The following is a 16,351-nucleotide window of genomic DNA, read 5'->3' as shown; positions in this document are numbered from 1 at the left end:
CCAACGCCCAACAGCCCCTTCTGCAAAGAAATGCTTCCTGACATCTAGTCTGAATCTTCCCTGGTGCAATCTGAGGCCCTTCCCTCTTGTCCTATCGCTTATTACTTGGTTAAGAGGCTCATCCCCAGCTCTCTGCACCCTCCTGTCAGGGAGCTGTAGAGGGCGATGAGGTCTCCCCTCAGCCTCCTCCGCTCCAGACTGGAGTCTTATGTTAAATTTGCCTAGATAAACAAAACACCTGCTTCCTCAATCATCCTACTCAGTGATCACTGTATCAGATCTCACTGAAATTCAGCAGTTGCCCACCATAATCATACACCTCACAGATGAGAAAAAGTAAAAGCACTTAACGCTTGAGGAGCAGAGTTTGGCAGTTGAAACAACCCATAGAAATGAATGAGTTCTTATTTTCCCAGCAGTTTCAAAAGGCACCTCTCTGGTACAATCGGAAAGAGGATGGAATCTTCCTCCTGCAAGTTTCTGATCTGTGAGCTCAGCCACAGCAGGCCGGAATGAGGAGGAAAGTAATTTACAGTGATGGTCTCAAGCATGTACCATGCTCACCAAGCTCAGAGACAGCACTTGCTGAGCCCACAGTGGCTACGGCACGGGGAGTTCTGAATTATTCAAAATGTATATGATTACATATATTCATTTACAGCCTTAAAGACTGGAGCCAGGGCAAGAGCAGTCACAGCTCACGCTGGGGAGGCAGCCATCCCACCCACATGGTCTACTCTGGCTTCCTGAAGCCCAAACAACAATCCCACCAGCATCATGGAATAACCAGAATGCAGTTTGTCACTACAACTCCAGGAGACAGAGCAGCAGAGTGACAACCTCTGCTGATTTAACTCTCCTAAAATGGGGCCCTTTTTGTATACCTCTAGGTTATAAAACTCAGTCTTCACCAAACTTCACCAAACTGTCTCAGATAAGCAGGACTTATAAGTAACACATGGATTACTTCACATCAGGATGTTCAAGGGAGTCATAAGCTCTAGACAGTACCTTCTTTTTACAAATAATCCTTTGTTAATTAAATCATGCTGACCCAGTGAGGCTCTTAGGTCATGCTGACATATATTTCTTAACTAGTGAGGCCTTGCAAAGGCCTGTGAAGTGTTAATTATTTTTACTTCCATATGAGGCAGATGCTTCCTTAGAAGTGTGAGAACCTGAGCAGTGGCCACCAACAGCCTTCAGGGCCGTGCCCCAATTTAACAGTGCTCTTACTCTGGCTTCTGTTTGGTCCCTCTGTCTTCTGATAGCACTTCTGACATCATCAGCTACCCGAGGCATCTGCCACCTGTGTAACAAACTACCACATCCTACAGCAGGATTTGGCAGCTCACACAGAATGTTCCTAATGACCTGCTCTGACAAGGGAGTTCCTCCCGGGCCCCTGCTAACTGCCCTCATTGCTGCTCCTCCACAAAGCCTACAAATGTGTCTGAGGAAATGAAGTCCTTGGTTGATCCAGAAACCAAGTATCTGGGGGTCTGGGCCTATTACATGGCTTCTGGGAAACAACTCAGCACTTGGCCCATGTTACCTGATGTAATCAATTTTACTTTTCAGAATCAGTTCATACACATCTTTCCTGGCTCTCTGTCTTCTGTTTTTTCTCTTGTAGCCCCCAGGTTGAGCTCATGTCCTTTCTTTTTTGTAAGTCTCTCCAGTGGGATCCTTGGCTATTGCACAAGGAAAGTGTCCATTTTAGGCTGAGATGTGAACACAGAAAAGGTGGTTGAGCAGTCTCAAAGGCAAAGGAATGTGTTCCTAAGGCTGACCTGACTTGATAAAGAAATCCTTAAAGGCTTTGTTCTTCAGCCACTGAAGCTCATAAAAAATTTTTCATGCCAATGGGCTTGGGAGCAAGTCCTAATTCTTAGTTATGTAATTTACAAAAACATGGCATATTCTTCAAAATAGTATTTCTGATCTAGGTCTAGTGAGCAGGAAGGCCAGCTGGTGCTATCCCCCTACAAGATGTCTGGACACAACTGGCTGAAGCCATCTCATTAGCAAAAATTGCACTCCTAATCAAGAGCCACTCCACTGGGCCAAGGAGAACTGCATCAGAAGAAATCATCAGTGCACACCCTTAGCACCACAACCTGCTCTCCCTGCCCTCTGACTTCTGAAAGGAAAGGATCTGTGGGTTCTAATCGACAAGCAGCTGAACAGGAGCCAGCAGTGTGCCCAGGTGGCCAAGAAAGCCAACAGCATCCTGCCTTGGATTAGAAATAGTGTGACCAGCAGAAGCAGGGAGGTGACAGTCCCCCTGTGCTCTGCACTGGTGAGGCCACACCTGGAGCGTTGTGTCCAGTTTTGGGCACCTCAATACCAGAGAGATCTCAAGGGGCTGGAGCAAGTGCAGAGGAGGGCAACGAGGCTGGTGAAGGGCCTGGAGAATAAATTCTGTGAGAAGTGATTGAAGGGGCTGGGAGTGTCTAGTTCGAAGAAGAGAAGGCTGAGGGGAGACCTCATCACTCTCTGCAGCTCCCTGAAAGGACATTGTAGAGAGGCTGGTGCTGGGCTCTTCTCACAGGTGATTAGTGACAGAAGAGGGAATGGCTTTAAACTGCAACAGGGGAAGTTCAGACTGGACCTTAGGAAAAAATTTTTCACAGAAAAGAGGGATCAGACATTGGAATAGGCTGCCCAGGGAGGGGGTGGAGTCCCCATCCCTGGGTGTGTTTAAGGGTCGTTTAGATGAGATGCTGGGGGATGTGGGGTAGGGGAGAACTTTATAGAGTAGGGCTGATAGTTGGACTCGATGATCCCAAGGGTCTTTTCCAACCTGAATGATTCTGTGACTTGTATTGAGAGCCTTTCCCGCCAGGTCATGAACTGCCAAGTCTGAGACACACAAAAATCACCTCCTAGGCACTGCTAAACCAAGACTTACATGATGAATTCAGTAGCTTCAAAACTCAGCTTCCTCTGGGAGGGAGATGAAAGGCTGTTTTTCAGAATATTTTCAAATGCTTGCAGTATTTGGGTCCCCTGTGTACTCTTTACCTTATATTTTGCCCAGTCTGCTATTGCTTTTCCTACTGGGCAGCACCTATCAGGACTGTTCTTAAATAACACTCCACAGCAAGCTTCTCCATCTCCTGGAAGAGCATGGAATACAACCACCCAGAGGACGTCTCCTCTTTGAAAGGGGGCAAAGGGTTTTATTTCTCACTTGCCTTTCTGGCCTTTGTCTTCAGCCTTTCCATCAGCACTGCTTAGCTCCACCAGAAGAAAAAGCCCTCGTGCTATGGTCAGTGATCCAAATGTCTAAAAAACCTTGTGAATTTCTATCCCATAACAGCTTAACAGTTACCCAGGTACAACAGTCTCACATTTTTTATGAGTACCTGGACTTGAAGAACACAATGTAAGAAGAGTAACATGTACCCATTAGAGAAAGATCCAATAGAAGCAAATAATTTAGCAGCGAACACACCTATATGGCTTCTTTTAAGGATCAACGTCCATCTTAACTAACTTTTTAAAAATTAAAGGTGGCATTATAAATACAACAATTCATAGAGTGTGCCTCTCCTGCTCTGATATAATGGTCAAGGTGGTGTTCAGTTTAAGGTTTCACTTCAAGTGTCTTTTTGATGTCCACTTCCTCCTAGGAGCTTCTCCAAACTTCAGGCAAACTCCTAAAAATATGTATCAGAGGAGTCTGAGCAAGGAGGCCAGGACAAGTAACTACAAATTCTACAGTTGATGACTTATGGCAGGGAACCTGTTTCTGCTGCACAAGGCAGATCTCCAGGAGAACTACATTTCTTCTGCTCCAGAGGAGAGAGCCGAAAGCCTGAGCTGCACAATGCAGCTTTGGTTCCAGACTCTCAAGTCAAGGTCAGGAGGCCCAGATCTAGGACTCTTCCAATACCAAAGTTACCCATGAAAATGAAGCCAGCTGTGGTTCTGGGAGCACAGGATGGTTGAATTATGCTTTGCCCTGTAAAGCAGCATGTGTTCACCTCAAAGCAAGGCTTCCTTCATGACCACTCACCCCACAAATTCTTGTAACAACTGCAACATTTTGATGTAACCTATCTTCCTCACGGAGAAAGTCTTCCAGATACTAAGAAGTGTTATGCTTATTTTTCTCCTCCTCCATATCCTTCTTCATACCATAATTAGAGAAAGCTGAAGAAAAAGACAAACTCATCAGATACCTCCACTGTCAATAACCCAGCAGGTCTCCTTCACTGAACAGTCTTGGGACTGCAAAGTACAAATCTAAACTCTGAATTGGCCTGTAAAAGCCATTTCAAAGCTATTTGACTTGTAGCAGGGAGAGTCCCCAAAGATTCTCTTCATTACTCTGTCATACAGGAAAAGTTAAAGACAGGTACCCCGAGATCAAGCTCAATAGTGTCTTCAGGCCAAAACCAGGAAAATACTCTTATACCTTTTACATGAGCTGGGGACAGGAATATTGGTTGTCCGCCAAGTGAAAGAACATATAGTTTAAGTACCAGCAGGAAAACCATCAGCATATTCTAAGTTGCCTGATCACCTTTCAGAATGAGGCAACGAAGAAGGAAAAGCTACATTTATCTTGTTTGCAACTAAACACCCTGAAACATCACACAAGTATGAAACAGTGCTGCCATTTTTCATCTTATAATTTCTTCCACTTTAAATGCAGTTTCAAAAGAATATTTCTATGCATACACATGGAACACTTATTTCTTGTGGCAGCCAAGTACTTCAATTAAAAAAAATACACAGGCAAGTAGTTTTCACAGATTTAATTTTAAATAATTTTTAAGAGTAATACAAAAGTTACCGTTTTTTCCCCACCCCAAAATTCTTCAGTGAAGTTACTTGCTGCATCTTTTGGGTAACACCGTTTTAAAAGCACTTCGAATGATACAACTTCAGCTTATGTTTTCCAGAAGAGAGGGTTCTGTGTCAGACGTCTCTGGAAATTCTCATACCTAGAAAAAAAAACCAACACAATCAAAAAACCCAAAAGCTGCTGCAAATAAAGTGGCTTCAAAAATGATACAAATAATTTAGTTTATGCAGAGAACATAGTAAGTTACATCTATTCCACAGCAGGGAATAAATCCAGAACCCTCCTTTCTGATTCCATGTCAAGACTGCTCACAGTGCATATTCAGTCCAATTCAGGATTGCTTTCTAGCAGGCTGTGTGTAACCTGCTCACAGGTTAGGAACAGGGGACTGCAGACAATTCTGAACTCAAAGATATGCATTGATTTGCCTTGTAGTTCTAATAGAAACTTTGAGACAAAGTAGATAACATTATTTTTCCACCCTCACCAAATAATTCTAACTTTCACATTTATTATATAGAGTAATGCTTTAGTAAAAATCTAATGAGGAAAATAACACATAATGGAATCAAAGTACACACACATGCTGTCCTAATTTCACTTTCTATACTCACAGAAACAAGGAAACCACAAACAAACAAAACATCAGAATTCATTAGTGACCTACAGAAGTAGTAAGGGAAGTACATGATGTCTGTGACTTAAAAAAAAGAGCCTACAAACTCCTCTCAATCCCCACAAACCCAAGCTGTAAGGTATCAAAAGGTACTGCCAAACAAGAAAAACAAAAAAAAGGTTCTCCTACATCTCACAGTTCCTAACCAAACTCAAATGAGAAGAGACTCAACATGGTTTTACACCCACTCAAATTAGAGAAAGGCTTATTTATGAATGAATTTCTAAGTGAAACTATTGAATTTCCATTGCAGCCAGCCCACTGCAGAGACCTAAGATACTCTACATATTACAAACTATAATTAAACACATTATAATGACTCACAAACACATGAACAGAGCCAATGTTTTTCTGCGGCTGTAATCACATTATTTCTATACACAAACATGTTCAGTTTATAAGAGTTATGCCTCACTTCACTATACTGTTTTGAACAACAGCCAAAAGCAAATTCAGCATTATCCAGACAATGAACAACCCTGCTGCTTTAGCCCATCTTCCCTTTGGTTTCTCTCAGAGGCCTTACCCACATATCTTCATGGAGTGCAGTTACCTTCTAAATAGAAGGGATCTGCATCAAGTTAACTCCCAAAGAAAATACATTGCTTACTTAACTGAGATCTGTATTAATGATAAAACTGTATTCGCAACCCAAAATACTGTTTTAAAAGGGTTTAGGTTAATGCTGTAGAGGCTAAAGAGGGTTAAACTGATAAATTGTAGGAAATAATTTTTCAGACACCCTAAAGGACAGCTTGCAGTTCACAGTTTCTCTCCAGACTACACAGGCTATCCCCATAGACCATTATTTCTTAAGCCAGTCCCTGGAAAACGACTCTCAGATTTTTGTATTTGTGCTCAAAGGTCTTGGTGACAGAACCAGGTCAACTAGGAACACAATTTCTCCACCTCTCCCGTATTTTTAAGCAATGTAACTATGCTGGAACTATGTCTAGGAGGAGACCAAGCATAACAAATAAGCACAAATGGACAAGTATCAGTGTGTTCTGCCTCCTGTGCCTCCAGAGTATTTGCATAATCAGCAACATAGTGCAAATAAACATATGTCAAGGGTGACATTTCTAGAAGCAAAAAAAATTTCCTAGGCTGCATAGCACTTTTCTAACAATTGATATGAAGATGCTGACAAATAAATATAAAAACAGCAGACAGAACCTCTCTATACTTGTGATAAACAAGAACAAATGCTTTCAAACATTTTTGTGTAATCTCACTGAATAGCATGACAGTAGTTCAATACTTGGAAATCAGCTGGTTTAACGCCTAGTAAAAAAGAACACTATTAAAGATAATTTCCATTACCATTTCAGAACTACATTTGCAGGAATGAAAGCTTCAGAAGGATTTGGGGTCATCTGTGCCTGAGTAACAGCAAATGAGGAAGCAAAATTATAGAAGTTATCCAACATCTTCTGTGTGAACTGAAATAAAGAAACATTTTAAGTTAAGTTCTTTTTTCAATTAAATTTTTGTGCAGAAGTTTAACAGATATATAACACCTATATGAAGTAAAATTAGCATTGTCATCTAAAACACACTGGGAAAGTGGATATACTAGGTCCAGGGATGTCCATTTTGAAGTGATCAAAAACATAACAACCCTGTCTTGTCCTCAGATTCATCCAGACATCATTTTCAGAATCTTCTCTTTCCCTCTCCCTACCTGATTTCGTACAACTGGATAAACAGGTTTGGGAAGGACCAAGAGTTTAGTCTGGAGGACAAGAGCTGTCCCTCTCCTCCAAACTAAGCCATCAGAAGAACTGCAGAGCAGGTCAAAGCTGCCATTTCAGCTCACAGCAAAACACCAGCTGTTAAACCAGCTGAAAAGTCTGCAATCTGCCTCGTTACAACTCAGACTCCAGCAATAGGGAAATTTCTTTTAGCTTTCGCCACAGAAGGGCTGCTATCCTGGCATCCTCTGCCACAAGATCCTGCTGGGGAAAACATGAAAAAAGGTGCATAGCAAACTCCTAAACTGTAGAAATAAGGAAGTAAAAGAGTGAAAGTGAGGCCAAGAAGTAGCAAGCCCTGTGTGCAGAGGATGAGGCTGTAGGACATTCCCAGCCAGTCTACAAATACATAACCCTATGGTATCTCCTTCTTTCCCCTATTCTTTTTATTTTAAGAAAAAAAAAAAAAAGCAGCATTGTTTTGCTGGGAGAATTAACTATTTTCATAGACAGTGAAATGGAGGAAAACAGAGCCTGGGACTATATACGCACACTCTTGTGCTTCCTTCCACCTGCTCTGACAAAAGGAGTGGAAGAACTGATATCCTAGAACCTCAGTCACATCTCGCTCACATGCAGAACTCTGTGGTTTTGTCCCACTTTTTTCCATATAACTTTTTATAACTAAGAATATATATACACACACGATCTTAAAGCTTCATAAAACTTCCTAAAAATGTCGTGGGAGAACAAGCCCTTAACTCAAGAGTAGCAGCAGATGATTTTGCCTTTAAAAAAATACTTTTAGTGCTATAATGTAGCAGTTCCAAAGAGATGTCAAGTATTAAATAAAAGCCATTAACCATTCACAGACATCCTTCCAGTCTTATCCCCTTCCTCTACTATCCACTCCCTCAAAGGTTTCCTTCAACTATGACTTTATACATTTTCTCTACAAGTGTAACTAATTATTACTTTTAACCTTTGGCTCAACTGCATTCCAATATACAATTTCAGCTAAGATGCTACTCTTTTTTTAATAGAGAAATCCACCTAACTGGAAGTAACATTTGTAAAAGAGTTAGGCAATCATGAGGTGTTTGGTTTTTTATTGTTTTTTGTTTTTTTTTTTTCTTTAAATAGTATTGCCAGGAAAATCCACCAGCCACCTTGAAAATGACCTCACATGGCACATTATCACCTCATGACTCAGTTACCATGAAATGAGAAATATTATTTAGATGTCATTTGCCCCAAACAACTTCAGAAAAGCTCAACTAACTGTACTATACAAAAATAGCTGTTAGTCAACTCCTAATCATGGTAGCTTTCTCCAAATGACATCACCTATTTGTAGCTATTATGTGTATAAACTGCCAAAAGACATCAGCTACAGTACTATGGTTTCTGTTCAATTACCAATCTACCTCAGCAAGTGCCTGTAAGGAAAGCAAGCAACAACAAAAAAAACCCTCAAGAAAAGCCTCATCAGCTTCTGAAACATTAAAGGATAATGCCAGAGCCTTCAGTGTTAAAGAAATCAAGACCTGCCATGCCAATCTAGCTTGCCTTGAGCTGCTGTTAGATGGCCAACTAACTGCCAGTGCTGGCTCAGGATTTCCAGAGATTTAAACTGACAGGCTGGGTAAAAAATGGCAAGTGTTGAAGCCCAAGGCCTGGTCCATAGGGAAAGAAAAAAAAAAAAAAAAAATGTGGGAGAGGGCACAATTCTGTAGTTCTACAGAACTACATCAGAAGGATTTCTCAAGGGCCAGTGGTACACTTGGATATCTATCTGCACCCATACCCACATCTGCCTTGACTTTTGAGTAATATTTGACCATCCCTGCAAGTCTATGCCCTGGAGTTCCTCCACCTACTAATCACCGAAGATTCACTGTCTTTTACACACACATTTAGTCACAGCTGCTCCTATGAGGAAGCATCGTAAATATTTTTACATCAGAGTAACATTGACACAACTGAGTCTATCGGCCTGATTCCGCTGAGCATGCAAAATCCAACTCATTACAGGAAACAGTTTTCCAGTATATAAAAAAAAAGTAATTTTAAAATATCAAAGTATCCACACAAGTCATTTGACAATGATTAGGTTGGTTATAATCCTATAGTCATGCATAGCATCTGGTTTTTTTTTTTTTTTTTTTTTTTTCTTCTTCTTTCCCTCAATTAGTTCTTCAGAGGCTTAATTCTTAAGACTTTGGTAGTACAGAGAATTTCTGAAAACAGAATGTCCAAGCTACCTCTGTGAATGAATCTACTGATGACACAGCAGCATTTGCAACAGGAGTCTGCTGGGCCAGGTTCTCCAGCAGTTCCACTGAGATTCCAATCTGGGCCACTGTTGGCGTCTGAGGGAGGTTCATGGCACCAAAGGGATGTTGACTTCCCTTCCCTGAAAGCATCACAAACAGCACAGGTTAGATTTGGCACACATGTAAAGACTGTGTTACTTAAATCAGTGTGTTTCTTCTGTAGAAGGTATTCCTCAACTCCCACCAAAGAGATCTCCCTATCTCAAATACAGAAGATTCATGCAGTCCTAGCACAGGCACAAGTTACACACAAGCACAACAGATGAAACAGTGTGACAGGTACATTTATAAAACACAGCAGATCTTAGGGAAATTTTTTTTAAAAAAAGGAAAAAAAATAATTTTAAAGCTATGAAGTAAGTGGATTCAACAGGAAACATGATCTGTAAGTAAAAGACAGCAGAACCTTTCTCTATAGGAACCAAGCCTTTAATTCACGTTATAACAACTGCAGATAAACAGGAAACATGCAGCAGTGCTGCACAGTTGTTTGATTCCCTCATTCAAAACCAGGTTCTAGTGAACCTGTTTGTGCACTGAAAAATAGAGAACGTTACTTCAAGACCACTCTGACCCGCAGCTATCCCTGTGGAGGGCTGGGCAGCCCCAGGTCTCATCCAAACTGCTCAAAACCACCAACAGCAGCAAAGCTCAAAGGAATAGCCACGGAACAGAAAGGCCTCTGACTTCGCAAGTCACAAAGAAAACAATGAATCGGGCAGAAAACCACCCCCAAATTGCATACCACTCATACAGGCATCATCCCAGCCCTCTGCCATGACTTCTGACCTTTCTGAACTGAGTATTAACCAGTACTTTCAGTCCCAGCTTCAGCTAGGGTCTCTGCAAACAGAGGCATCTGGAGTCACTTAAACCATGCACGCTTTGTCAGCATCTGTAAAGGAAAATACAGGAAAAAGGTCTGGGGGACCACAATGCTATTAGTAAATAAATACTAATACTCCACCGAAGTTTGAACAAACACAATAGACAAGCACCCTTTTAACACAGAAGTGATGTTTTGGAAGTACTGTCTGGCCTCTTGCTAGCACAAAGCAAACCTAATCAAGAGCTGTGCTACAGACCACTCAAGACTTGAGATGCAAGAAAGACTAACTCACATCTAAAGTACCATCTGACTTGGTTCCATGGTCAAAAAAACTCAGCCAGCAGAAACTGCACAAGGTTGAGAAGTGGAACTCAGGCTTAAGACTGAAGATCTCAGAAACCTGATCATTCTTTGCAGGGACGCAAGACACTACCACAAAGCAGCACACACTCAACACATATGGAAAGCACGTTCACCCAGCACTCTTTTCAACTGAAGCCAAGTGTTACTCAGTCCAGATCCTACAACTGCAACATAGTGCTACATTTAGGAACAAAGCACTCACTGTTGAGCTGTTAACTTTTAACACAAGGTAATAAGAGAGTTCATCTCCTGAAGTGCTATTTATAAGTGGTTTTAGATCATGCTGCTGTATGATCTCAAGCTTTACTCTAGAAAGATGCATGTTTAATAAAGGTAAAATTTAAACTACTATAAAGAAAAGCTATTAGAAACAAAATATCATGCAAATTGATTATTAAAAATCCCAACTGTAATAGAGCTGGTAGAAGTTTTACATCTTGTAACATCACTTGAGAAGCTGACACTTACAGTAAATATGTAACACCCTCAAGCAACAGGCTCCATCAGAATATATCACTATTTTAGAAGGACATTCATGATCCAAATAATAAAATAAAAGTTAAATATACACTTTGCATACACTCCCATGGAACCACCCTCCTGGAAAGACATCCACCTAAAATGGCGAGAGCACAGCATCCCCTGCCATCCTTACACAGATGAAATGCACTCCACGTTTTTAATGCTTGGCTCTGCCAACTAACATTCCAAACCTTACAAATACAGAGAACAGCATGTTAATTGGTACTGAAATACAAGCTCAGGTTCTCATTCAGACCCTACACTCTCCAATATACTATGTCATAGCAGAATAACTGCAGTCAGAAAAATATTTTTACCACCCCTTTATTTCCCTTCATTGAACCCTTGATTCAAGACAGAAAGCCCTCACTACCTTTCAGCCCAGCCATGGCAAAAACCTTACCCAGGCGTAGGCCTCAAATGCAGACATTATATTAGAGGGTATATTTGTAAGTGGAAACCAGCACCGCACACATCATTGCATGCTGCACAGCAGAAAAAGTCTGTAATGGAAAGGCTATTCCATAACTTTTATCCCATTTGTCAACATACTTCCAGTAAGGATGCAAAATCCCAGCCCAAGTTTTGTTTTCTATTTCTACTACACTTTCAGGCACAACTGAAAAATAAAAACCCCTTACAATTCCAAGGCAAGAAGTACTTCTAAGCCTCCTCTTCATGCACAACCACATGAAATTTATCTAGTCTCAATCAGCAAACAACCCGCAGTCAGAATATGTAAGAATATATAATTCTGTGCACTCAAGTGTTACCAGCCAATATTCTTCTCCAGATCTGAAAGTACAGACAAGCCAGTAACAGTGACAACCGCCAGCAATGGCATTCTTCTAAATCTTGATTCTCGAGGCCCAAACTGCTTCCCTGCAGCATAACTTCCTGCTTGGAAAAGGAAGGCCAGCAAATCATTCTATCCACAACATTTTCCAAAGCAACCTCAACAAACCACCTGTGACAAAAACCAGCAGAACCTGTGTCTTGCCTTCCAAGAGCAGTCGTGCTTCCAAGGGCAGCAGGGGCCCAAGTAAAAAACTTGGAACTCTTTAGTCACACCGTAAGAACTGACCACAAATCCTTGTGTTGAGTGATAAAGCTCACAGTGATGCCATCAGGAGTGCCAGTGACCTTAATGAATGAATATAGTTAGCATTGATAGTGTAGCTCCAGCAGGCACCAAGGGATCTTACTACAACATCCGATTGCAGCTGCAGTTTATTACACAAGTGCAGATACTGCACAATTTCAAGAAATCAACTCGGCCTCCATCACAAAGGTATATTTCTACTTTATCCCTCTTAGCACTAAAGAAGACACTCGGTTTTATTAAGGCCAGAAATAGTCTATTTTGCCTTGACTACAGGCTGTTAAACATTTCACCTGTAATAAAAAAAAATAATCCAGAAGTGGGAAGAATAAGAGACTGAAAGAATACACATCGACTGTCATCCCACTGGGGGGTGGGGAAATGACCAGAAACCCCCCAAACCTCAGAAACACACATTATTCAGCTTTTAGCATGAAATACAACTACCAGTTTTGTTTGGAGGGGTGGTGTTGTTCATTTAATAGTCTTATTTCCAGCAACCATGAAAATTGCATCTGAAGAGAAAGAAAATAATTCAGGTTTAATGCTTATTGCCAAGCCAGTCACCATTTTACATGATAGTTAATCCTCAAAAAGAAACAGGCAATAGTGCTGGACACTTCAGGCCTTTGACTTTTGGACATTTCATCAGTATCAGCAGACGTGAGACTTCACTCGCTAAATCAAGGGGTGAAAACAAAGACACAAACACAAAGAACCCACAAGTTACACAAAGTACTTCTATTCCTAGCCTCAGAGCATAGCATTTAAGGATGGTTTAAAGTCAGCAAGAACAACAACAGAAAAGCCTACTTTTAGATATATTAAGTTCGTACCAAGACTACTAAAAAAATACAAAATACAATACCAAACTCTTTCCTATATAGAGTTCTAAATATATCTTTTTTAGAGGGTACTGTGACATCCTGTGAGACCCCTTCAAGATCTAGTCTGGAAATCTCTTATTCAAAGAAGGTTAGCTGAGTTTAAACAGCACCTGTAGTCAAGGAAAAGTGTCCAGGCTCACAATTTAGTCTCTACTCAACAAAACACTTTTGCATGTTGAAGAGTGTATTCTCTAAAAGTGATTTCCCCTTTAGTTCATCTACTGGGACAACTTTCTGGTACCTCATTTGGAAACACTGGTCACCTACACTGGCTTTACTAAGCGAGCGTGGGACAGGAATCAGAGAAGTGAACAAAAACACGCCAGGGCAACACCATTTTATTTGACCAACATAGTCCTGAAACCTAATACCACATCCCCACAGCCCAACCCGTCCTTACAACAACGAGCAACGTGGACAAGTTACAGACATCACAAAGCCTGCACAGTTTAAGGGCATTTCAGACACTAAACAAACATCACAGAAAACTTGCAAATGATACTGTTAACCTTTCCCAAAGTCTGTGTAATAAAATACTAGCCACTTCATTTGGCCACTTGTGTTTGTGTAAGAAACACACTGGCCTTCATCACACAGCAAGAAACTCTGCTAAGACCACTGCTTCACAGGGAGCTGACAAACAGGGACACAAATTTGTTCATCTCAGCAAGGGATTAAGCCCAAACCACAGATTTCAACAGTCAGTAATGTCTCTCAATGATTCCAGCTCTCTCTAATCCCTCTCTGGTCTTCCCTTCCTACAGCCTCATAGTCTTATCTATCATACAATGGTTTAGGGTCATGGAAACTACGGCTGTGTACCTTTATACTGACTCTACAGTCAGAGATAAGCTGTAGACAACAATGGGAACGGCAGAGCTCTCTGTTACTCAGATCAAGCACAGCACTGCAAATGCATTCAACCATGTCACAAAGCTCTTCCTCCGGAGCAGCCCTTACTTGGAAATTATTGCTAAACATGCAAAATGCATCTGAAAATGTGTTTTCCTACAAAGCTGTCTGAAAGCATATGTAATAAAGCAAGTCTTTCAAGCATAAGAGAGACAGCAAAAGTACTGGCTATACACTTTACTGTTTCACCAACACCACAACTTTGGAATATACGAGCATCCCCAAAACCCTTCCTGTGGCTGTTCTGAGGAAAGCCCAAATATTTGAGGAACATACATGACCAGAATTCACTTCACTAGCTCTGCATCTTGAAAGCCCTTATCTCACATCACACTGCCATCCAGGACTGATTCAAAAGCAAGCATGCCACATTATGATTGAATATGTTTTATCACAGCAACCTCAATGCTTACCTAAACAGAGAACCAAGTTAAGGCTGTAGACTACACTGAAGCCTATAATAGATGTGTATTACTTTATCACCGTAACACTTTAAGCTGCTTAACTTACATATCTCTTCCTCTAATGACAAGGGTGTGCCATGGGGGTCCTTCATTGTTTTTTTTACAACATGCATGACAGACCCCCCCATATATTTATGAAGACACACCCACATCTACTTTATGTATCTCGCTCGGGTCTGTATCAAAAATACTGAAATACTTGGAAAGCTGCTTTCCAATGACGACACCCTCTACTGGACAATTCCACCGTGCAACCGCACCTGAGTGGGAAGCAGCTGGCTGAAATCAGAATCATTGCGTCAGACTTTACTCATTACAAAACCTGTCTCTGTGTTACAAACCGCTTAACAGGAGAGGCTGAAGCAAAACGCTGCAGGCATGTCTAGACAAACGCCTAAAAACTATGCTACAGACCTTACAGGGTCATTCTTCTGCAGGGTCCCTGTGCATAAGTACTGAACACAGGCCAAGCCTGCCCAAAGGAATTTCTAGGTCAACACCACATACAAGAGAAGACAAGTAAGAAGTTTGGCTAGGAACATTAAGATACACAGAGCCTTCCATGAAGCTGATTGCTGCTACCGCTATATTTGCTCAGGACTATCTGAAAACACACAGTGGTCTGACTTTTCAAGTAGCTTCATGTTCAAAACCACCTTCAAACATTTATCCCCTTATGCATGCAGGAATGCATCTGTTTCACCGACTGCTATATTTTACCAGTCTTACCAGATTTCAGACCAGAAATTTTGAAGATGGCACTTGGCTTCTCATTAGTGACAAACCCCAGCAGCTGCCACACTGCCATCCCACTCTGGTCCGGATAACAAAAATAGACAGATCCTCCCATTCCTTCTGGAAATGGTACAGTTCCCAGCATGAAGACCACTACATGGTTGATGTTTTCATAGTCTGGTAAATCAAATACAAATTTGTCTTCAGCCACTTGTTGGGGAGCTGCTTGTACCTAAAGAGAACAAAACTTTTATTAGTATTACTGTTTTTCACCTCTGACTGTAGCTGTGAATTTCCTTTAACAGAAATACACCTAAAGAGGAACATAACAAAAAGTGAGGAATGTACCAACCTAAACAGCAAATAGCCAGATAAAAGTCAAACACAGCAGAAGAACAACTGCAAAAAATATTACTAACAAGGCACAACAGTCTTGTTCTACCTGCACTGAACACATATCCCACCCGGGACTACAGGATCAGAATACCTTGGCTCCCCATGTGCGTAGGAGGAAAATAGGGTGCAGAAGAGGTTGCCAAGTCTATAAGCAGTGGCTGTTGACCACCTGGCTGGCACAACCCCAGGATCATGGAAACCTGTTCACATAGGAAATACAATAGACCTTGAGACAGGCAGCAGAAGCACGGCTAAATGCCAGAGCAAAAGATACCCTCCTCTTTACCCGAGATGCCACATCCTCGCAGCCAACGCACAATCTAGCCTTAAAAAACTTCTTTTAAGCTCCCAGCTTGTCTCTGAGGAGCCCAAACCTCTCCATTAACGGAGGGGGATGGCAACTGCCTCCCGGCAACGAGGCTCTACCAGGCAGCTGCCTCTGGGGATGAGGGGCAGGAGCCGGCCGAGGTGACGGGCAGGCGTGACGAAGACGTCGAGGTCCCCACTGCCTGGGGCCAGCCCCGGGCAGAGCCCGGCGAGGGGAAGAGCGAGCCCCGGGGGCAGCCCTGCGGCAGCTCCACCCCGGCCCCGAGCGGGTTGAGGGCCCCGCCCGCGG

At 41.8% G+C, this 16,351-nt stretch overlaps 1 protein-coding gene across 1 annotated transcript; it reads right to left on the bottom strand.

The window, feature by feature from the left end:
* Window positions 1–4,754: 4,754 nt before the first annotated feature.
* On the bottom strand, window positions 4,755–16,046 carry HIKESHI (Hikeshi, heat shock protein nuclear import factor). The gene is made up of 5 exons (XM_026845794.1): window positions 15,827–16,046; window positions 15,334–15,571; window positions 9,454–9,605; window positions 6,819–6,937; window positions 4,755–4,958 (listed from the first exon to the last, which is right to left on the bottom strand). The coding sequence occupies exons 2-5, from the start codon at window positions 15,482–15,484 to the stop codon at window positions 4,904–4,906; spliced, it is 477 nt and encodes a 158-aa protein (XP_026701595.1). The 5' UTR covers window positions 15,485–15,571; window positions 15,827–16,046; the 3' UTR covers window positions 4,755–4,903.
* Between the last annotated feature and the right edge of the window lie 305 nt (window positions 16,047–16,351).

The sequence above is a fragment of the Athene cunicularia genome, assembly GCF_003259725.1.
Source record: "Athene cunicularia isolate RWA chromosome 1 unlocalized genomic scaffold, athCun1 chr1_part1, whole genome shotgun sequence".
In the NCBI taxonomy this organism is placed as follows: domain Eukaryota; kingdom Metazoa; phylum Chordata; class Aves; order Strigiformes; family Strigidae; genus Athene; species Athene cunicularia.
The sequence above is the reverse complement of the archived record's forward strand: the minus strand, read 5'-3'. Positions and strand labels throughout refer to the sequence as shown.

Coding starts and splice junctions, on each gene's coding strand:
- HIKESHI (XM_026845794.1), bottom strand. CDS start 15,484: ATGCTGGGAACTGTACCATTTCCAGAAGGAATGGGAGGATCTGTCTAT. Junction 9,606..15,333: donor AATTTCTGGTCTGAAATCTG/GTAAGACTGGTA, acceptor TGATGCTTTCAG/GGAAGGGAAGTCAACATCCC. Junction 4,959..6,818: donor GCAAATGTAGTTCTGAAATG/GTAATGGAAATT, acceptor TTTTTTTTCTAG/GTATGAGAATTTCCAGAGAC.